General features: G+C 38.9%; 1 protein-coding gene across 2 annotated transcripts in view; it reads left to right on the top strand.

The window, feature by feature from the left end:
• Nucleotides 1-761: 761 nt before the first annotated feature.
• Nucleotides 762-21,735, top strand: part of EEFSEC (eukaryotic elongation factor, selenocysteine-tRNA specific) — a 128,378-nt gene continuing 107,404 nt past the window's right edge. Inside the window, exon 1 of one of the 2 annotated variants that reach the window (XM_076346374.1) lies at nucleotides 762-791. Coding sequence is in view for 1 of the 2 variants with exons in the window: in XM_076346373.1 (XP_076202488.1) it covers nucleotides 1,182-1,467 (286 nt within the window). In the remaining variant the exon portion in view is untranslated. Of the gene's footprint in view, nucleotides 792-1,181; nucleotides 1,468-21,735 lie in introns of those variants that run through there. The other variant, XM_076346373.1, reaches the window with a different exon arrangement.

Genomic DNA, 21,735 nt, shown 5'->3' with positions numbered 1-21,735 from the left:
GTAATGCATTTGGCCCTGTGTGCCTCCTGGGTTATCGGTAAAGCCAAGTGGCTTAAACCAGTGAAATGTGCTCCTGCCCTTAGCCTCTCAAGTGCTCTCAGGCCTCTCCAGTGTTCATCTACCTGTTGTTTTTTGGTTTGGGTGGGTTTTTTTGTTGTTGTTGGATTTCAGGAGAGCTGTTCATCACCGTTAATAATCTTGATTATTCTTAATCCCTTAAAGGTATGATTTTTTAGGAAGCATCCTACACAACATAAATATACTTTTACAGGAAAATGAATTGCACAAACCCAGAAATTGGTGATTAAGTGTAAGGAGAACAAATGATCCAAATCTTGACCTGCTTTTTCATGTGAATTTGCAATGTCCGCGCAACTTTGAAATCAAATCTCAGCACCATACTTCCAGCGGCACCAGGGTGGGGGTATCCTTGCAGGCAGAATGAAGGTGTGCTGTGACAGCAAGCGGGCTGAGATAAGCAGCCCTACAGCGACTAATTAGCGTGGGCAAGATGAGAGCAAAGTGTGGGTGCCCCAGGGGCAGTTACAACAACCCCTGCCCCAGGGACTCTCTGCAGCCAGCGCTCTTGGCTCCCTCCTCCTGCAGTTAGGCCTGGCCCTGAGGAGCCCCAGGCACCTCGCAGCTGGTGAGGGGGCACCAGCTGTTAGGTGTGTGGCCGTCAAAGCAAACTGCTTTAATTGCCTCCCCCCGAGGGGGCGGCCTCGGAGAGGAGGCCTGGCAGAGGCAGCGTGTGGGCAGTGGAGGATAACGGGCAAGCAGGTGCCGTAGAGGTGAGCCAGGGCCGTTTGTCAGCGGTTGGGCGGCGTTCATCCCCGCAGGCACGGCTGCTGAATATATGAATGGCGATGAATTTGACCAATCTTTTGCCTTTCTGGGTCGCCCTTCAGGGTGCGTGCTGTTAATGCGGAGTGCTAATTAACGCTCTTAATGCGTGTTTTAGCAGGCTCTCGCGTCCCGCCTGTGGAGGCGGGTGCCCGCGCTGTGTGGCGGAGTTTCCCTCGGGCTTGGCGTTCCTCCTGACCGTAACCTTGGCGGGGCAGGGACGGGTTTTCCCGCCGTCCGGGGCTGAGGCGGCGGCCGCGGCTTGCGGAACGGCGGCGGCGGGGCCCGCGTTGCCGCAGGGGCGCTGTTGGGACGGACCGGCCGGGTGCAGCGCCGTCATGGCCGCCGGGCCCGCGGCGCCCCGCGTCCTCAACGTGAACGTGGGCGTCCTGGGCCACATCGACAGCGGGAAGACGGCGCTGGCGCGGGCGCTGAGCACCACCGGCTCCACCGCCGCCTTCGACCGGGCGCCGCAGAGCCGGGCGCGGGGCATCACCCTGGACCTGGGCTTCTCCTGCCTGCGCACCGCCCTGCCGCCGCAGCTGGGCCCGGGGCCCGGCGAGCTCCAGTTCACGCTGGTCGACTGCCCGGGGCACGCCTCCCTCATCCGCACCATCATCGGCGGTAAGGGGGGGAGCGGGGGCGGCCACCCCTGCCCGCCCCGGGGCCCCGGTGGCGGAGAGGCCCCTGCCGGGGTGCTGCCGGGCCTCTCGGGGCGCCGTGGCGGGGCCGTCCCGGTGCCTCGGAGCGCCCCAGCCCTCGGCGAGGTCCCGGCTTCCCGCGGTAAGGCGAGCAGGGCTGTTCCTGCCCGCCTGAGCGTATCTGTGCTGGGAGCTTCGCTTGTGTTAGTCAGGGCCCCGGGGTCTCTGGCTGCCTGGCCGTGCCCACCGAGTGGACGGCGGGGGGGGTGGGGGGTGTCAGGTTTTTCACGGGCCTCGTGACTTTGTTGCACTTCTTCATAATTGCCCCTCAAATAAAATACCAGTACTCATAGAAAAGCAGTTTGTAAATGTGAATTCTTCGGGTGCTCCTTGGACAGTCAGGCCTGCTCAGTTTTCTTACGCTTGCTTGAAAAAAAAGCTTTATTGTGTACGGAGACCTCGTTTGTGTTATTTAAGGGCAATATTAATTTCTATTTTCTCACTTGTTAAAGCTGTCAGAGTTTGATATCCCCTGTGGTTGAGAGCTGTGGTGTACTTTCTGGACACACTTGTGCCGAACATCTGTCTTGGAGAGACTGGGGAGTTCTAACATGATAATCTTATGTTTAGAAATAGTTTTGTGGATTTTAGTAACTTTCCATTTTAGTCTTTGTAGATGATACCGGAAGATTAATCTGGTTTGCATCAGAGCTCATTTTGAATTAGTTCACCTTGTTCTATGAGAAATAACACCTCTCCCTTCCATCTGTTGTAAAAAGAGTTAAGAGGTGGTTGGTGCTTGACTAAGGATATAATGGAGTTGCAGCTGCAGGCTGTTTAAAGTAGTCACAGGTTGATAAACTGCAATTACAGGGACCTCTGAAAGTTCAGTTCCTATGCATTTCCTCTGCTAGTGCCTCTTTAGTGTCAACTAGGTGGTAGTTTTGTAATGCAGTATATGTTTCTTCTCAGCTAGACTGAGGTTCAGACCAAGTTACTTTTCATGACGTATGAATTAACCCCCTTTTGAACAGATGTATTACTTGTAAATGGTGTTAGCAGTAACTGCATTGTATTGTTTGCATTTCTTTTGGATAGGATAATAAACATTTACTTATTTCTCAATTTCACCAGCTGTAAAGTACTGTGTACTGTTAATGTGTGCTCCACAGCTGCAAGAGAGGAGTGGCTGTGTGCTGAATTCCAGAAACCCGTGGTCTTTTAGTCTTCTTTTGTACTTTGTAATCAGCTATCATTCTTAAGTAATTGTAAGCACCTGATTATCTTCTAAAAAACAAAGTTTACTTTGACAAATGGTAACTTTTCTTGGATGTACTGAAGAGTGGCTTGTAGTTAGACATTCCTTTCTGTCAGAAACAACTAATCTGAGTGGGATAAACTTTCTCATGAAGAGGACCTAGGAGAACTTGGAAAAACAGCTTTTTTTATCACTTTAACACTTATCTGGGGTGATTGTTTAATACATAGACTTTTTGTTGTTTCCTGTTGTTTTTATGAAGAACTTCAAAGCATTTAGTCACAGCTGCCCATACGGGTTGAATAAGTCATTCAGATTTCCTTATTGATAGGCCATGCTGGGAGAAGAAAAGATGTGGACAGTGGGCTAGACTAGACGGCATTGATAGAGTTTTCTTCCCAGAAAAAAATGATTCTTTACAGGTAGCAATTCAGACACATAAACATGTCAAACTTGCTTAGTTTCAGTTATACCAGATTATGTATCTTAGTGAAAACATTTGCTTAGTATGACTTACTGCAATTCTATGTGTTAAGAAAGAGTCATAGAGAAAATGCGGTATTGTGTTAATACTTAATTTAAAGAGTTAGAAATTTCAGTTTTATGCTTGGTAGCATACGTGTATCTTGGTAGTGGATGCTTTTTTTTTTTTACTACCAGGTTTAAAAGGTGAAACCTTGATGATAAAACCTGATCTGTGCCTGTGGGACTATTTTTAGGTGCTTACAGTTTTAGTATGGTTTGGTGAAACTCACACTGAAGTATAGCGTATCTTGTGTAGCAGGATACATCCTTCAGTGTTTAGGTGTCAGTATTTCAATATTGCCAACTTTTCCAGCTCTTCAGAAATTGAAAGCCAGGCCTTCCAGTTAATGATACTTTAAAAATCTAGATTGTTTTCATCTGCTTCCTAATCATGAATGTTCAGGGTTCACCATTCCAAGCATTTTCTTTGCAACCAGGAATGCTGCTACTATTTTTCTTTTTGATGGAATCTGTGATTTCTCTGTTACTACAGATTTTCTATGTATAAGGTTTTAAAATAAAATGTAAGTGCAAAGTACTTTATCTTCCTGTGTTTATTCTGCATCTCAGATTTCTCACACCTCTTTAAAATACTGCTCTTCTGAAATTAAGTCCTACAAATAGCTATAGATGTGAGTTAACCTACAGAAAAACTAGAGACAGGAGGGCTGTGGGAAAGGGAGCTGGATGTGAGGAATCGGAGGGTGGAATGAAGGGGGCTCTGAAGCTGCCTTCTCATTTATGTTAGTCATGTGGATGCAGCTTTTGCAGTAGAAGCTACAGGTGTGAAAATATGTTATTGCGTGCTCTTATTGTTTGAAGGTGGTGTAAACTATTGGCTCCTCCTTGAGTGACCCCATCTTATGGAAACGCTGTCTGCTGTGGCTGGGTAGCACCAGCATTATTCAGTCAGGTCTCCCACGAGGTGACTAGCTCAAGGGGTTCCTTCTGAGGAGCTCCTTACTGGCTTCACAAGGGAAGCCAGTAGTCTCTTTTTTTTTTTTTTTTTTTAAATCTCAGTTCTTCTCTTCCAGGGTGCCATTTTCATCAGTGGTGTCCCAGGCTATCTTCTAGTCCAATTCCATCCTCTCTGTCATCTTTTTTGTGCTCCCAGAGTGCTCTAAGGGTTAATTCCTTTGCTGTACAAAGCTGATAAATCTGCTTACAGATGAAATGATACTATTTACTATTCTTTGACATATTTCTGTATCTAGCTAATTTTTGAAGTGGATTTTTTCATGGCTGAATCTAGTATTGCATTTTCGTCATGCTATGCCAGGTAGTGCTTGACCTTGCAAATACTTCTCCCAGTCACTCACAAGATGCTTATTTAGAGACAATACCTTAGGATTAAGTGAATGCAGAATATTTGAGCAGTAACCAAATGGAATGGAAAATGGAAGTCGTATTTCATTCTGTGTAGCTACATTTTTCTTGCAAAGCTTGTCCTTGAAAACAAAACATATCAAATGTTAAATCAAAAGTTTTTTTTTTTTTTTTAACCTGCATGCTGGGAATTGGAAATGTTGCAGACAGTTCCACTGAAGATGCTGCTGAAAGTTTTAGCCGGAAGGTGATAGTCAAGGTTGGAATGGAATAAATGATAGGCACTTGACTTACTACATCATGGCTTTCACTTGTATTTAAATCATACTGGTTTATTCTTTAACAGCAGACTCTTGTGTGTCTGATGTGGCAGGAGGGTATTAAGTTATTGTGGATAGCTCTGTGGTTTGGACTGTGTCATGTCTTTCTTTTCTGTTCTTGCTGTTCAAAAGAATAAGACAAACTTTCTCTTTTACAATAATTTCAAGACTTCTGTGCTCTAGCAGGATCTTGTCTATCTATCATGTATCAAGCAATGCAACAAATACTGTATTTATAGCCGTTTGTAGTTCACTTGCTAAACGGAGAAAACAAACCTGAAAACTGAATTTTTAAGGGTCAATTCTTTAGCTTGTCACAAGCAGTAAAGAAGCACCCACATCAGCCTTTTGCTTGCTTTCTGCACTGGAGGAATGACTGCAAAATGCAATACTGCTATTTTTATTGTTACTGCTTTCTTCTATTGCTATAGAGATTTAAAGTGGTATTTTGTTAAAATTTCACACAGGGATGGGGTAGTTTCTGTCACAGTCCTATGGTTCTTTTTAAGCTTCTGTTTTTTTGTTAAATTTCAGCTCTCTGATCTTCCACAAAGCTGATGTTAATGTCATCAAAGTAAAATAAGAGTTGCTTTTACATTTGTTTGTTGCAGACCTATGCATCCAGTAGGGTCTGGAATGGTTTCTCAAATGAGTTCAGCAGTAAGGGATGCCTGCAGAGAGGTTATATGAGTTAATCTGCCAGAAGAAATTCAATCCCCATATTTCATTTTAAGACCACTTTGCGTAGCAAAGTAGTTTAACCAGTAGCAGATTTCTTACTTGCTGATGGTTAATTTCATGCCCTACAAAGGGTCAGCACACTAATACAGAAGAACATGATTACCTCATCCTAGCTTCCCACACACGCATGCAGTGAAGGGATACTGCAGTGTTTGTTTTAGGTGAGCTGTTGTCAGATGCCCTTTATCTGTTTGGTTTTGAGATGGGTCCTCAAAAGAACTTCTGAAAAAGAAAGTTGTCTTTTTTTTTTCCCCCTATGAAGTTCAAAGGACAGAGCAGCCTTATAGGGTTTTAATTGGAAAGCTACTGCTTGACCCTGGTTGTCTAAACCTGGGGGGGGGGGGAAATTCTGACAAACTTGTAGTTTTGTAATCCTTATGCCTGTCTGAACCTTCGACCTTTTTACTTTATAACTAGAGCTTCATTGTCGCCATTTGTCCCTGCAGTTCCTTTCAAAGAAAACTGCCTTGCAAGTGTCTGTTTCCACTTTGCTGCTGTGTTCTGTTAAGGAAGGGTATTAATTCATACCTGATACATTGGAGGGGCCAAGACTTTTGAACTTGCACAAGAGCTTGGGGAGGGGGAAATGAGCATAGCAAAAGCATGTCTTGCTGATGCAAATGAGTACAATGAAAACAGTCTTGGGAGATCAAGGGAAATGTGGCCTTGCTACCAGCGTTCAAATTCAATCAGATGCAGATTATTTGCAAGATTAATATAGCACAAAAAAAAGTATTTTTATCACAGAGTAGTTGTTTTGCTGAGTTTGTTGTGAGCTTTTAAGAGGATTTGTAAACTCAGAGTTACCTTTGCATTACTGTCATGAAAAGACACTTCTGTCAGTGTCAACTTCTGCTTGTTGACACCTTTGTGAAGATATGACAGTTCTTGTTTTTTTCCATTCCAGGTGAGTGAACAAATAGAGTTTTGTAGTTGTAGAATGTATATGTGGATGACTTAAATTTATGTGAAGGCCTCTTGCTGTTGAGTGCACGTGTTGAAGGGAAACCTGCTCTTCTCTGGAGGAAAGAGTGCCTTGTGTTGTTCAGGGGATACCATTCTGGTCAGAGAGAAGTCACTGGAGAGTCTTGAGGACTCTGGCTGCCAGCTTGAAGTGAGAATAACATAATAATGAACCTTGTTCCGGTGAAAATTCAACTCCCATGTAATGTAATTCATATTCACAAGCCTTTACATAGTGGTTGATGTTATGGAAGTACTCATGGGCCAAGAGGGTTCAGCTAGCACTAATGTGAACGTTTTCTAAATACTATTAAACTTGTTGGGCTCATGCTGCTTGTAAATCACTGACATTGCTTTGTATTAAAAAATGCAAATAAATAAACTTTATTTCTGTAAATGAAAACACTTTTCTCTTGAAATTGGAAGTGTCTTTTTTAATTCACTTTAAGTAATTTGGCTGGTGCCTGATACTTGTCTGACAAATTAAAGGAGTATTTTTATTGACATTTTAAAATGAAAGCCACTTTTTAAATTAAGGAGCTATGCATAAAGAAAAGGCAGCTGGTATAAAAATATTGCTGCTCTAAAATCCCTCCCTCTCCCCAACCCCCAAAGTACAACTTTGTCTACTGGATATTACAGTGCACAAGAGGGCAGTATTTGCTTACAATGTAGGATCTTAATGATAAGTACATAGGGTAACAGGTCAGTGTAGATGGAGTGACCTTACTTTGAATCGAAACAGAATTAAGTAGAAGATTTGGAACACAACTGTGGCTTAATTTTCCCATTCCTAAAGAAAATATCCTTTGTGTTTTGAGGAAGGTTAGTCTTATTTAATCTACAATTTGGATAGTGCTTTTTATACCTTAAGCAGTAAAAACGTATAGGATGTTGTCTTACACATTACATGAGACACAAGTAACACAGGTGAGACGAAACAACTGGCTTTAACTGAAGTGGCACGTGAGCGGTATGACTCTTCACCCACATAAGCAAGGGCTAGTTTTTTTCTTTTACATTTATGAAAAGTTTATCTAGATTAACCTGTAAAGCAATTGGCAATGTGGGAACCATGGAATTTAGTGTACACAATTATTTTATTTCTTTCCCCATGTCATTTAATAACTGAGCACAAAAGCAAGGTAGTTGTACTAAATCTGTTTTGAACCACTTCTGTTCTATATAGGGTTTGTTGTGAGAGATTAGGAGTAGAATGAAACTTGGTTTTGTGTGTGTGTACCAGGGCACTTTAAAATAGTGGTCTTCATGTGGAATTTTTATCTATCTGTATCGTAACTTTAATGGTTCTAACTTTCCATTTATTATGCATTGCTTCTCATTTTTGTGTGTATTAATTTTTTTGAGTGATGTGACAGCGAGACTAGTCTACTTGGCTGCTACGATTTCTATTCTATGCCCTCTTCTGCTTTCTTGACTTGAAGCTGATTTCCCTATTAAAGTTACACAGGTTCAACAAGCTCCTAAACTATACATCAACTCTTAAGTAATAGAAGAGAGCAAAGCAGGAAGTCTTCCTTTCCTTTTATGGGTTGAAAAGTTTAAAAGAAGCAAGAGAGCCATTGCTTTCTGATCTCAAAAGCTATAGTGAATAATCACATTCTCTTCTTGTTAGAATCATGTCAGAAATTCTGTGTTCAGTTAAAAAAAAAATTAATTGTGCATATCTTGTTCTGAATATGTGATTTATAATTGAATTCTCAATCTTAAATGTAGATTGTAGACAGGAGTGGCTTTATTGAACCTTGTTTGAATGTTAAATTGTTTCTTGCTAATATCAGACAATTTTTCTACAAAGCTTTTGAGTGGTTGTGTGCATACTTGCTTGTATACAACAAAATTGTGCTAATTCACACTTCATTATTTGACACAAAAACTTGACAGCTTTTCAGGAAAACATAATAACCAAGCGCTGTAACAGTGCTGACTAAGTCTGTTTGATCATTCTTCCTATTGATTTAAAAACAGAATTTCTTTGTTCCATCATAGTGTGTGCAAGCATTCATCAAATAACCACATGTCCTTTCATTTCACTTTTGCTTCATGTTTCTCCTTGCTTGAAATTATTTTGTGAGCTGTTTGGAAGAGTGGTCAAGACTTATTAATCCATTTTTAGATGTTTTTAAATATCAGCTAATGTAGTGAAGTCTTCTAAATACCTTCATAAAAAAATCTAGAACAACTTACTGTAAAATATGAAGCATGTTTACAGTTAAAATTACCTTTGTCAAAATAAATCAAAACACATTTTTCAAAGCAGTATTTTTACTGATGATGGATATGTTTGCTTGCTAAATAGTCCAATTTAGCAATTCAGTGGTCTACTAATCAACAAACTGTCTTAAGGTTCTACTGTATTTGTTCTACAGCTTGATTTAGATATTGTCTTCAATTAGTTGATGCTGGATATAAGTTGAATGATATGTTGCTTATGTATAGAACCCACTTTTAAAAGCTAGTTCAGCTTGATGGAGCCGTGAACTTAGCTTCCTTAATGTTTCTCTGGTTTTTTTTGTTTGTACTAGAAATAATAATGTATATTCTTGGATGACTGTTGTAAAGTACTGTTTATCAAAACCCCCTAGAAAAACAAAATGCAGATGGGGAAGAAACTAGGTTATAATTGTAAAGCAGACATGCAACAGATCTTCTAGCTAAGCAAGCAAAGCAAACCTCCACGTTGTCATTGTTCAAGTCTGTTAAGTGGAATAAAAAGTTGTTTCTCTGTGTGGCAGCTCGTTGTTTTCTGTCTGGGAACCCTAAGGTTGGCCTGGCAAGCTGAAGAACAAGGACAGATGTTCTGTGGTAGTAATTTCCAGCTGGATTCTTGAATGCATTGTGTTCTGTGGGTCACAGCTCATAACGGAGCAAAATTGAGTGAGAGCTCTAGCAAAGAAAGACTTGAACAGCTCATACGATAGCTATGATTGCAAAGATACCGTGCATTCTGTGAGAAAATATTCTCTGTGCTATCTGTAAAATTCAGATTAAATAGCCATTCTGAAGTGCTTCCTTTAAACTGTTTGCTTCCAAAAAGCGTTGCAGGCTAAGTAAATACCAATAATTCTTATTTCCTATCTCCTTATCAGTTATTTTACCAAAATGTTCTTGCACAGCCTATCTAATCTCTTCAAGTGAACACGAAATGGTTAGTGTTGGCTTCCAATTTGAATTATGATCTCTGTTTCAAACTTAAGCTGATTAATTCTACATCAGATTGTAATTATCAGCATTACCAGCACTAGGGGTGGTTGCGACCAAACAAATATATATATGTATGTTGAATGTAACAGCAGAATGAGTTGGTAAATAGTGGAAGAAAAGGAAATTGAGCAGGGTAACTCAAACAAAAATGAATAAATTGTATTCAGGAGCATCATGGGAGTAAAGGATGATAAGGGGGAGTAAAAATCAAAGTTTGAGTTTTGAGATTTATAGGAGAAGTTGACCTGGGTAAGAATCCGGGCCCCTCACCCCAAGTTCCAGAGAAGAGATGATTCATTTGAGCTTACGGTTTTGTTTAAAAACTTCTGATTTTCTTTTACTTCATGCCAGAGCGGGATCATGAAGGTTGTTTTGTCCACTGCAGATCTGCTTTTTCTGCAGTGCCAGAAAAGTGAATTTAATCCAATCCCCTGTAGCACTTTTTTGTCTTTTGTGCCAAAGTCTTCCTTTGTTTTGTGTCTTATTTGGGATGTGACATATGGTTGGCATACAAGAGTAGCTGGTGATCTCGGGCGCTCTTTTTAGCTGTGGAACTTTGCCTTGATTTGTTCAGCAAAGTTTCACCTGTCTTTTATTTCCATTAAATGTATTGTAGAGCAGGTGAGCATATTTTAGAGATGATTCCTGTATATGTAAAATTTGAAGTGGTTTTTGAGAACCTTTTGGGTAAGGAAAAGCTATAGAAGTGTTTGAGAATTGTTGATAGAACTATCCAGTTATATTAACCAGGATAGGCAAGGGGAAATGTCTTTTGTCATAGATGTTTATTCATGCTTAAATCTACTTTTCTTTTATTAAAGACTTCCCTTCCAGCAGTATTGCTTTGGAGAAGAAAGTTTCCAAAGCATGCAAAAACTGCATTTCAGAGAAGGAAACAAAATTATTGTAGTTTTCTTTTTTAGGATCAAGAAGAGGGGGAGGGAAAATGGTTTCCTTGTATTTGACTGTGCTGTTGGATGGAAGACAAAGCTCAGTCTCTCTTGCTGACTAATGTCATCATCGAGGCATTTTTTTTCTCCCACAGAGCAATTTTGTCTCCATTGAGACCCCCACAGCCATTGGCAAGACTGTGGCCTGAGATTAAATCTCATGCTTGGGTGAAATTCTAATGACTGTAATTGTTTCCTCTTTTTAAGTCTGTGGTCCCTTCATCAAAGAGTGGTGCGGAAATTATGCATTTATGTTGTAAAAAGGGAGGTCATGATTACCTGAACCTGTGGTTGACTTTGGGGGATTCTGTGTCGTGTTCTGGCAGTGGTTATCCACGCTGACATTCTAGTATGTGAAATGATTTAAAATGTGGCTTAGAGTATATATGTAAAGTAATAGTGGCATGCCTCAGTCTTCTCTGGGGTTTGTGCTGCTCGCATTGGGGTGTCACCCACTGTTGGATGATTGCTACCACTCAGTCAGGGGAGCGGTAGCAGCTCTTGTGTTTCGGTCATCTGTTGGAAGAGGAGAGAAGGAAAAGTAGTAAATGTGGGTCGAGGTAGGTTTCTGTGAATGATCTGTTTCAAGGGTAAGCTCCTAACCTAGTGCAGCCATGAAATAGTGCTGGACTTGTCTCCCCCAAATTGCAAAGGGCTTAGGATCTATTAGCAAGTGTTACTGTTAACCCTCACACTTCAGTGTTTATTGAAGGTGTTCAGCATCTTGAAAGGCTGCACCAGTACGGTAGTGCTGATTGTGGAGGAACTGAACATTAAGTGTGTCTGTGAGTGTGGATATGAAAAAAATTACATACAATTTTATAGAGGTAGCTTGCCTGATCCTGCAAAATTAGAATATACGTGTGCATCAGTGTTGCTGTGCGATGGAAAAATTCAGATAAATATTTTGTTGTTTGACTTTATTGCGCAGTTCTACATGTACGCAACTTTGGAACCATACTCTCCCCTAACTACTTTGAAGATTTATGAAAAAATCATGTACTGTGTGTTAAGTACAAAATTTTTGGAGTTTGTACTCTTAATTTATGAAGTATCCTTTAAAGACATCAGGAGAACTGACCAAGAGACCTTTCATCAGAGAATAAGGAAAATGGTTCAAATGGTACTTAAAATTAAGTGTCTAGGCTGCATTTAGAAACTAAAGAAACCCCAAATGACTGTCATTCTTAAAAGCACTCGGCATCGGTATCTTTCCCCGATCTCAGCGAGATGATGAGTATTCAGTTGAGAGTATTGAAAAGTACAACAACAAAAAAAAATCCTAAGTGTCAACAGCGCTGTTCACCTAAGGGACCAGCTTTGGGCGTGTAACACTGAAACTTTGCCTGTTGTCTGGCAATTATTATAGCTTCAAATAATATGATAATAGGCCTCATTTTTAAAAATTCCTTAAAGCCTGAAAAAGCAAGTCTTTACACCAAAATTATATGCATGTGTTTATATACATATAAATAAAATCCATAATAAAAAAAGACCTTGAAATAATGGTTGATAATATTTATCCTTGTGTATGGCATAATAACAGTATTGCTAAACATTCAAAAGTCACGAGTCAGGCATCCCTAAGGAAGTTGTTTAAGGAAATGTTTTGTTCTTTCAGTTTGCTTGCTGTGTGATAGGTTTTCACACTGTGGTAGGGACCAATGTGTATTTCTTTCCCTGAGTAGACTTTTCACCTGACTAACAACTGAGATCCTCCCATTATTTCAAGTGCTGTGATAAAGTTGTGGTGGCTGGTGATGTTTACCCGTGTGTTTGTAATTGAGCTCTCCCTTTCCTCTCTCTGGTGTGTATTATGATATCCAGTAATGCTAGCTTTTTCTGTCTAGAATTGCTATTTAACTGGAATCTCTTGTGGGAAGAGATTCACTTGTCTGTAGTGCTGTATAGTGCATCTAGGGGCAATAGAAAACAATATAAAAAAAATATGTATATTTGGTTAAATTGAACTTTACCAAACTTTGCATGGAGAAAATACTCTCTTGGTTAAAGGAAGGAAAGAGTTTTGAACTGAAGTTAAATTCTTTAAAAAAAAAAAAAAAAAAATCAAGAAAAACAAAAAAAAAACCCAAGCCAAAAACCAACTCCAAAAAAACCCAACAACCCAAAAACCAGTGGCTGAAAATCCAGTCTTTACTGAAAGTTCATCTCCAGATGTGTTTTTGTTACTGAACTGCATTCACTAACAAATTGTGTGTGTGGGGGGGTGTTTGGGTGTTTTCTCATTATGTGTCCCTAAATGTGTTTTCTTTTTTGTTTTGAAGCTTTATTTACTGTATGAAATAGTTGATTATTCTAGTAATAGCCAGCACTGCTTTTGTGGGGTTTAATGTTTTCTTTGTTGTAATTTAAAGCCAAACAAATGAAATGTGGAGATAAACTTAACATTCTTTTTAAATGCAAGCCCTGCTGTCCATTTCTTTACCCACCCTGCACCAAGAAACCAGCGAGTCCTTAACTTATTTAAAAAAACCACTTTTTTTAGAAGTATAGTCAAATTGATGCAGTGGTTGAAAGCTATTTTTGTTACTGTACTTGTTTCTTTTCCCTTTGACTTTTAAAGGCCTTTATTTTTGTCCTGTTAAGAAAATGGTAGCTAGGAAAACTGTAGACAACATATAAAGTGATGTCAGGTTTATGGAATATTTTTTTTGTGTGTTCTTGCATATAATTGAGTCAGTCTCTAGGTAAAAACAGAATTGACTAATGTGAAATTTAAATTAGTTGACAGTATCCTTTCAAAGCTTACGCATACCGTTTTAAACCTTTTTGCAGTAACTTATGGGTTCATATAAGAACAGTTGGAACAAAATAGTTACAAGAATGTTTGAGGTTATGCTGTCTAATATTTATTTTAGCAGCATATGATATTTCAGCAGCATTTTCACTTTGTATTGGAGAGCTAACAACTTCATAGCATCTCATATGCAACTGTATTTACTGTTTTTATTGGACGCTGAAAACTTTCAGGACACCAGGATGAAATCATCAAATTGCATGCATTTTGGGTATGTTGTTCTGTTTGGAAGCTGTTATGCTTTCTGTGAAAGATTTGTACTTTTTTCCCAGTCTGATAAGTTCCCCTTTCTAGACTGTTTGTTAAGAAGTGGAATGAGTAAGTTCTGTGAATGAGAAATGTGTTTCTGCTGAGAGGATGCTAAAGGGGGGGAGTGTCTTATGTTCCCTTCAAAAAAAAAAAAAAATCATTCAGGAGTCAGAAGCATAGTACAGTATAGATGCAATAAAAGCAGCCAAGATCAGCTCAGCTGAAACAGTACATTTATGAGAACTTGTCATAAGAAGCAGAGAGTTGTCGTTAACAGTCATGATTGAAACACAGGATAATCGGGCACTAGCTTATAGGCAGCAAACATGACTTTGTAGTAGGTCAGCAAAATAGCCCATCAAGCTAGTTTTCCAAAATTAAATATGTTCTGGAAAATATGATTTGCTGCTAAGTGGTAATGATCTTTGCAAAATATTTTAAATGCCTGAGTTGTAATCTCTCTTTCTACTTCTGTTAGCTCTGAGCAACCAAAAAAATTGAGCTTTAATCACCAAGGCTGTATCCTTTCTTGGCGATTTCAGCATTTCATTAAGCAGTGATTAGTACTCTTCAATTATGCATTCATTTATCTTAGTGATGCATTTACAGTTAGAGATAATGTTGGTTTATTGAATTTGGCTCATGCCTAGCAATTTCAGCAGATTTTTTTTTTCTTGCCATGTAAGAACATTCAAGAAAGCAGTAGAGAGGAGTTTATAGCCTTGGCGTTGTTTTTAATGATGATCTTACTTGACTTTTTTTTAAGAAAAGTGGAAAATAGGAGGTGTGCCTTGTTGTCCCGTCCCCCCCTGCCTTAGAACTTTTAGAAATTTTGTTCCGAAGTCCATCTCCAGGCTTTGCCTTTGTCTGCTGGACATCAGTGGTTCATGGTATGCCTCTTTCAGGTGCAGAGGAATAAGCAGTGTGGCAGGCTGATCTTGAAGCTTGTAGTTGGAATGGATTTTTCTCCATGTTCATAAGCTGGCAGTTCCACAAATGAATTAAAAGATCTTTTTTCCTTTTCTTAAGGGGGGTTGGGGGAGAAGGAAAAGAGGAGGGACAACGCGGAGGGAAATGGGGTTAAAGAGCAATTTCTTGATACTTATATGTTGTCCTTTCCTGTACAAGTAAGAGGGAGGAGAAGAGAAAAGGATCTTAATACTGTTAAAAGCTGCCCTTGGTCGTTTTCTATCATAACTGGATAAGGATTAAATTTAGGTAGGCACTGGTGGACTGTGAGGTAGAATGGTTTGTAGCATGGGGAGTAGGGTTGCTGGGTAACTCACCTTTTGCTTCACTTCTGTTTGTTTCATGTTTTTTGTTTGTATGTTTTAAAATTATATATTCAGTTTGCTTCCAGATTTAACAGTATATACAAGCTGGAGTTCTAGTTTATTAACAAAACTGAAATGAAATAGGCTTCTTTTCCTTCGTCGGTGCTGCTGCAGAGGGAATAGATTGTTGTTGCTATCTCTTGGTACTGAAAACTTTCATTTTGCTGGTAAAGCCCTTCCTAAAACTTGTATACTCTGAGATGTTGTGATTTAATTTTCCTTGGACCAACAGAATCTAGCTCTTAGAGAGGCAAATCTTCTCACTGTACGTTTAACTCTTATTTTTCTGAGAATGTTATGTACATTTAAATCATGGTGACTGCAAATGAGCAAATTAAAAAAAAAAAAAAAATTCGCCCTTGTTGTGTCTCAGGTCTCCCCCACCCTCAATGTGAACCTTGCTTAACAGGAAACTCTAGAGGTAAAAATCATGTAAATGGATGCTAATATTACTTTACTAAGGGAGGAAAAAAAAAACATTTATGTGATTTTTCTCTAATTTTTTTACTTCCATGTAGACCTGTCGTTAAAGACTCTTTCATTTTCTGTACCTACATTACTTACCTTTTTTCTTCTTCGTACACTTTATTTCAATGTTACATTTTTACAAAATGGCAAGATAATTTTTCCTCAAAAGCAGATTAACTGTGACATTTTAAACATAATAAAAAATAAATACTGGAAGTACTTTAAGGAACTCTCCTAACAAAATTTAAGTGTGTAGTAAATTGTCAGTAAGAATATTAAGTTCCTTTGCGTTTCTCTTCCGTTATATGGTTCTTCAACAGCAATTGTCTCCATCATTTGATATGAAGACTGCAGTGGCTAGACAACAAATGAAGCCTATTTAAGTTCATCTGAAATTAAGTTCTCGTTCTGAGTTTTCCATGCCTTGTTCTGTAATTCTAGTTCTTACTGTCAGAAAGTTTAATTTAGAAGCTATTGTTCTCTCTAAGTCTAGAAGATGTGAATGGGAAACAAGACCTAACAAAATGTGAAAAGTAATAGTTAAGAATATAAAAAAAAAAACTCGTACAAGGCAAAAGCATCTAAGAATGGGTTTCTGTGAAGAGGGAAGTGTGTAATCTTTAGATATTCTTGATATACTTTTGATACTGTTTTGTATTCTTGCTTAGGAATTTCTAATCTTGGTCAACTGAGAATGTATCGTGGAGGTTAGATTAGCAAGTGCAGATGATTTTGCTGGACTTCTGGGCACTCCGTTTCTAGAATCCCATCCAAGCTAGATAGTGATGGCTCAGTGCCTGTAGTTGCTGCTCTTTGAATTTTTGCTGTGAGTAGTGGTCTCTTGAAATGTGCTGGTTAAGTTGTTCCATTTTTAAAGAATGAAATGCAAATTTATGGGTATTTCTACTTTGTAGTAGAAGCATTACTGCTTTGCACTCCATCTTATTTTCTGGTTTATCTAGGATTCTTAGTCTGTTTGTTGCGTATTTCCATTGAATAACTTGAGCAGTGCCAGCATTCCTGAAAGCTGGTCACATGAACTTGGCAGAGCAATGTGTATTCTGAGCAGACTTTGTTTTCTGTAGGCTTTCTTCCCACTTCCCTGGGGATATTGTCAGCCTCTGTTTTAGCCTGAAAACTTAGATTTAGATTTGGGAGAGAAGAAGTGGTTCTTAATTATCAAATGAAACATAGGAGGGTGAGTGTGGGATGCAGAGCTGGGAGACTTGTCGTACTTTTTCTTCTGATGACCCTTCTTGGTCATGGAAGCACAGCTCTGGTCTTGATGAAGGTTTTGATCTTGAGTGATGTTTTACTTAACCAACAGATGTTACTGCTCACAAACTTAGTTTACACAGACTGCCACTACTACTTGTAAAACGCCTGTACCTTTGAGTCAACACTTGTATTTTATTCAATTGTACATTCATCCTAGACAAAATGCTGGAGGACTTGCTCTGAATTATTCTGAAATATCTACGGTAATCTAAGCGTGTTCTGGTTTATATAGTATTTGAGCTGTACTATGAAATTACTGTGCAGGGTTGTGTTGAAAAACTTCACCTTTTGAGATTCTTCAAAATATCTAATAGAAAACTTTTATGTCTAAAACCCCTCATAATTAAAGAAAAAAGGACTGGTTTTGTATGTTGATGGTTTCTGTATGTTCACCTCACAAGATCTATGCTTTTCTAAGTATAAAACTTGAAGCAATAAAATAACCTGGCTGTGTCCAAGATTAAAATGTTTTCATTATTCTAGGGAACAACTGGTCTAAAATTAGCCTGTGAGCTTTCTGAAGCTGGGGCCTTGTTTTGCGTTTATCTGTGAAGTGCCGTGCATGCTTGCGGCTCTGTAGAAGTAACAATTCAGAGCCCAATTGGGCGATCTGCATTCATGCAGCCTCGTAGGAATGAACTCTGTAAGGGAGCTTGCAGGATTAAGGTCCAAACCAGTACAAACTCAGACCAGGTCTGTATTTTGCTCCGTAGTTGGCTGCAAAACTTCATTCACATGAGTATCTCTTTCTAAATAATAAAGTAAATCATTCAAAGCATTTAAAATATTTTTTTAAACTAATACTCTACCAGTGAAATTTGGAGTATGTTTTTATAGGACTTATTCTGCTGTCAGATTTCTTAAAAAGTCATCTGTTTATAAATCATGATGCCTTAGCTTTTTCACCTTCCCTCCTATTAATACTGTTGACAACATTTACTTAAGCATTGCTACTGTCTCTTATCTCTGTGTGGTTATAGATCATTAAATTCCAGCCCTTCTTAATACAGTATAAACGCTAATCTTGGCAAGTATTGTGTCTAGTTTTATTTAATAATTAAACTCTGCACTGCTTTCCTCCTTTACAGTGAGCATTACCTTTTATATTACAGTGGACTCTTATTAATTATATGGAGAATGTATTAATGTGAAACACAAATACCATAAACCTGCAGTATCTGGAGTGCTTTCTAGTGTTGGCAATTTAGATAGCGTATCCGGCATGATATAGTTTGTTTTGTCCTGAAGTACTGGGATGTGAGATTTACATGACTGTTGACCCCTTGGGACTACTCTGAAATGAGGTGTGTATCTTGTGCAATCCTAGTCAGCAAAAATTTAAATAAAAATAAATACACTGTCAAAAGCCCTTCTGTTGGCCTGGCAGGAAGTGTGAAATAGTACCATATGCTCAGTAATGGCTTCCTCAGAGAAGATTCTCTGGCACAATGTGATGTGACTTAGTGGAACGGCAAGCTATGCAGAATGCTTGTTATTGTCATGATTTGATAGTGAATTGTTAGGCAGGGCCTGATGTCTGCCATGGACTGAAGGCCAGAGAACCGAGTACAAAATAAATCTCTTTCGGCATTTTAGTGGTGAGTCAAATTTATCTTTTAAAACAAACAGAAGTTACAGCCTTTGTGAATGTTGAAAACTCCGTCAAAGTGAACTGAGAATAAACTAATAGATCACTGCTTTGAGTTTGGTTTCAAGTGATAAGTTTGCAGTGGTTTTGCATATAAAAACTTTTCTTGGTAGTGCAGTATTAACTCTTAAAACCTTAGCAAGAACAATTTAATGGCAACGTTAACTCTTCAACTACTCATCTCTTCATCTGAAATTTGTAAGTTAACAAAGCACCTAATATTCAGCATTGCAGCAAGGCAGGCTAACTGACTGCTGGCTAGACTGTGTCCAGAAAAATTTGTCTTCCAAAATATTGCTGTTTACTTTGGCTCTGATTATTTGTGCAGAGAATGAAAGTATCCTATTTCCCAGAGTGGGCATCCTTAATTTAATTGTTTGGGACTGATTTGTTTTAGAGATTTCTTTCTTTCCATGTACTGTACTGCTATAGCTGTGTAGTAATGCAGGTGCTTGAAATAAAACTTGGCATAAAAACAGAGATTGTTCGCAGGGTGTCTGTCCTGAGGACAACCTTACCTTTTTTACATGGATATGTTTTTCATCCTTGATCCAACACTGCTGTTCTTGTAAGAGTTGTAATTCTTGTTGGCTTTTGGAGATGGTGAAGGTTTGGAAGTTAGAGTGTTAGAAGTTTCGTAGAATTGTGTATCATGAAGTTGAATGAATTTCCCAGTTTGCGTATGCATGGAGTTGTATGTTGAAGTATATGACACAAGGAGTAATGTAATTGTTCTTCTATCTTTATTTTTCCATTTGGTTACGTGCTGCAGCAGGAATACCAGTGCAACAGTTTTCTGCATTACTGTCACAGAAATCAAGAAACTTGCATTAAAATTGGGGTTCACCATGCTCTGAAGGCCAAATGTAATACAGTCCTGTTAACTTGAGGTAGTCTTCTTTCTTTTTTAACTTCCCATTGGTAGCTCTTCTTAGTCATTCTAGATTGAACTGCTTGACAGAGAAGCAAAGCTCTAGTTGAATGTATGAGGTATGTGCAGGAGATTTAAACTGAAATAGGCATGTTTATTACTGTTAGTTGTAGTGTGTCTCTTTTGTTCCTTGTTTTCCCCCCTCCGTTTGATTCTTAATCATAGTGAGATTTGGTCTTCCTTGATTGACATAAATTTCAAACTCTATGCATAGCTTTTTGTCAATGCAGGTGATGACCAAGTGTTACTTAGCTCTACAGCCTTGATGTCATTTTGTGGCTGGGCATAGTGTTCATCTTTTGGGCAAGCTGTCGTGGCTCCTGGTCAAAGCTGGGGTTCCCTTGAAGAACAACTTCTTGACCCTTTGTACTTTGTACAGTATCCGCCTCGTGGGCGGACTCTGGAGCCATTGTCTGGAATGCGTGTCTAATGCGTTCCACTCGGACCCTCAGTTCCATTCCATAATGTTAGCTTTAATTGGCTGTTTTTAAACTTTCATGTACAATTTGGTTGTACATGGTAAATTACCACCCTCTTCGCCTTTTCCTAAGAGCAAGAAACTAGAGTTCAGACTGTGCTTTCCCTTGCTGCTTTTACTATTGCCCTTGAGCTCTTTTAGAGACAGCACCAGTGGGTAGCGTTTCTGTCAGAGGACAGACCTTTTTTTACTAGTGGTTTTTTTCCTCTAATCTCCCAAAGACTACTTTTTAAACATTGTGTTGTATTTTTGGACTGACTTCTGCATTTGAAAGTTTAAAAAGAATTAATACTTCTTGTCCAAAGAAGTATTTAGTAACTGTTGCCTAACTCTTAGTGTGGCTAGATATCCAGTCTGTCCTCCAAGTGATTTTTTTTTTTTTTTTTAATATTCATACATTTTAATTTTAATTTACTTGTTTGTGCATAGGAGAACTTCAGGACAGAATCAGTTGTATAACCAAGGTTTGTCTTTACTGTATAAGAATGCCTTTGTATGTGCTTCTGAAGTGTCAAAGTTTATAGCATGGGCAGAATGATAGTCTTTGCTATTATACAGATTTCATCTAGGCTTAAATACTTGATTGGAGCATCAGCAGAAGCTATTTTTGAGAAAGAGGGGTAGTTTAGTTACATGAGGGGAAAAACAAGTTGGCAGTACTGCATACAAAACAAATTTTGCAATTCAAGCTCAAAACAGTGATGAGTCTCTTGTTCGTACTTGGTATGAATAAAGTAAAACAAAGCCTGCCTTTATCCTCCATAGCAGGCTTATGAGCTCATGTTTCGGCTTTTCCTTTCCCCTCCCTTTCTGACATGGACTCTGTCTTTTTTTTCTTTGCTAAACAGACAGTAACTCTCCACAATATTTTTAATCTCAACAAGATGACCAGTGGCTGATGATGCAAAAGTGTTGTATTGACAAAGAGGGGATGATAGTTGGAGCATTCCAGGTCTGACATTTTTGGCCAAGGAGCCGTGTGTTGTGGCCACTGATTCCTCCCTGCACAGCATGCTTGCTTCGGGCAGGAGGCTACATTTCATTGACTCCTGTTGTGTGCCTCCCTGCTCCTTATTTTAGGCTTCCCCAAGAAGTTATGACTGGGAGTCTCATGGTTTTAGATGAAAGAGCCTGTTGTCTTGTTGAATTATCTCCTTTCTGTCTATATTTAAAGCAAAGCTGGCAGGTAAAAAATGATACAGTAAAACAAAAGCTCTGTTATAGTAACATCTTGTGTTAGATTAGATCATTCTTTCATTTTTATTCTAATGTTTTTTATTTTTCTGTGTTTGTTTAGACTGCTTGTTTACCTCTAGTCCATTGGCACCTGGCAGTGGAACTGGACTCATTGCATTCAACTTCAGATGGATTCCTGGGCACTGGTGGGATCTAACCCACAAATATATATTCACTGAAACAAATCGTGATAAGTATTTCCCCTTTTAGATTAAAAATTGTCCTTATACAAATTGTATATTATGGAATTTTAAAATAATATACACGTGTAATCATGGATATTGAATAGCCATAAGAATCTTGTTACTTTTAGATTTTTTTTTGAGAAAAATTGTTTTTTAAAACCTAAACAAAACATTTTCATTTTTTAATAGTGTAGTGCAACATTTTAAGCTAACGACTTTTTTTAGTGACTGAAGTGAACACAACTTGTGAACCTTTTTGTTCACTAAAAGTATAGGTGATACTTTTAAAAATAGATTTAATAACTTCCTCATGACAGC

The sequence above is a fragment of the Aptenodytes patagonicus genome, chromosome 8, assembly GCF_965638725.1.
Source record: "Aptenodytes patagonicus chromosome 8, bAptPat1.pri.cur, whole genome shotgun sequence".
Taxonomy (NCBI): Eukaryota; Metazoa; Chordata; class Aves; order Sphenisciformes; family Spheniscidae; genus Aptenodytes; species Aptenodytes patagonicus.
This window is presented reverse-complemented; position numbering and strand designations above follow the sequence as displayed.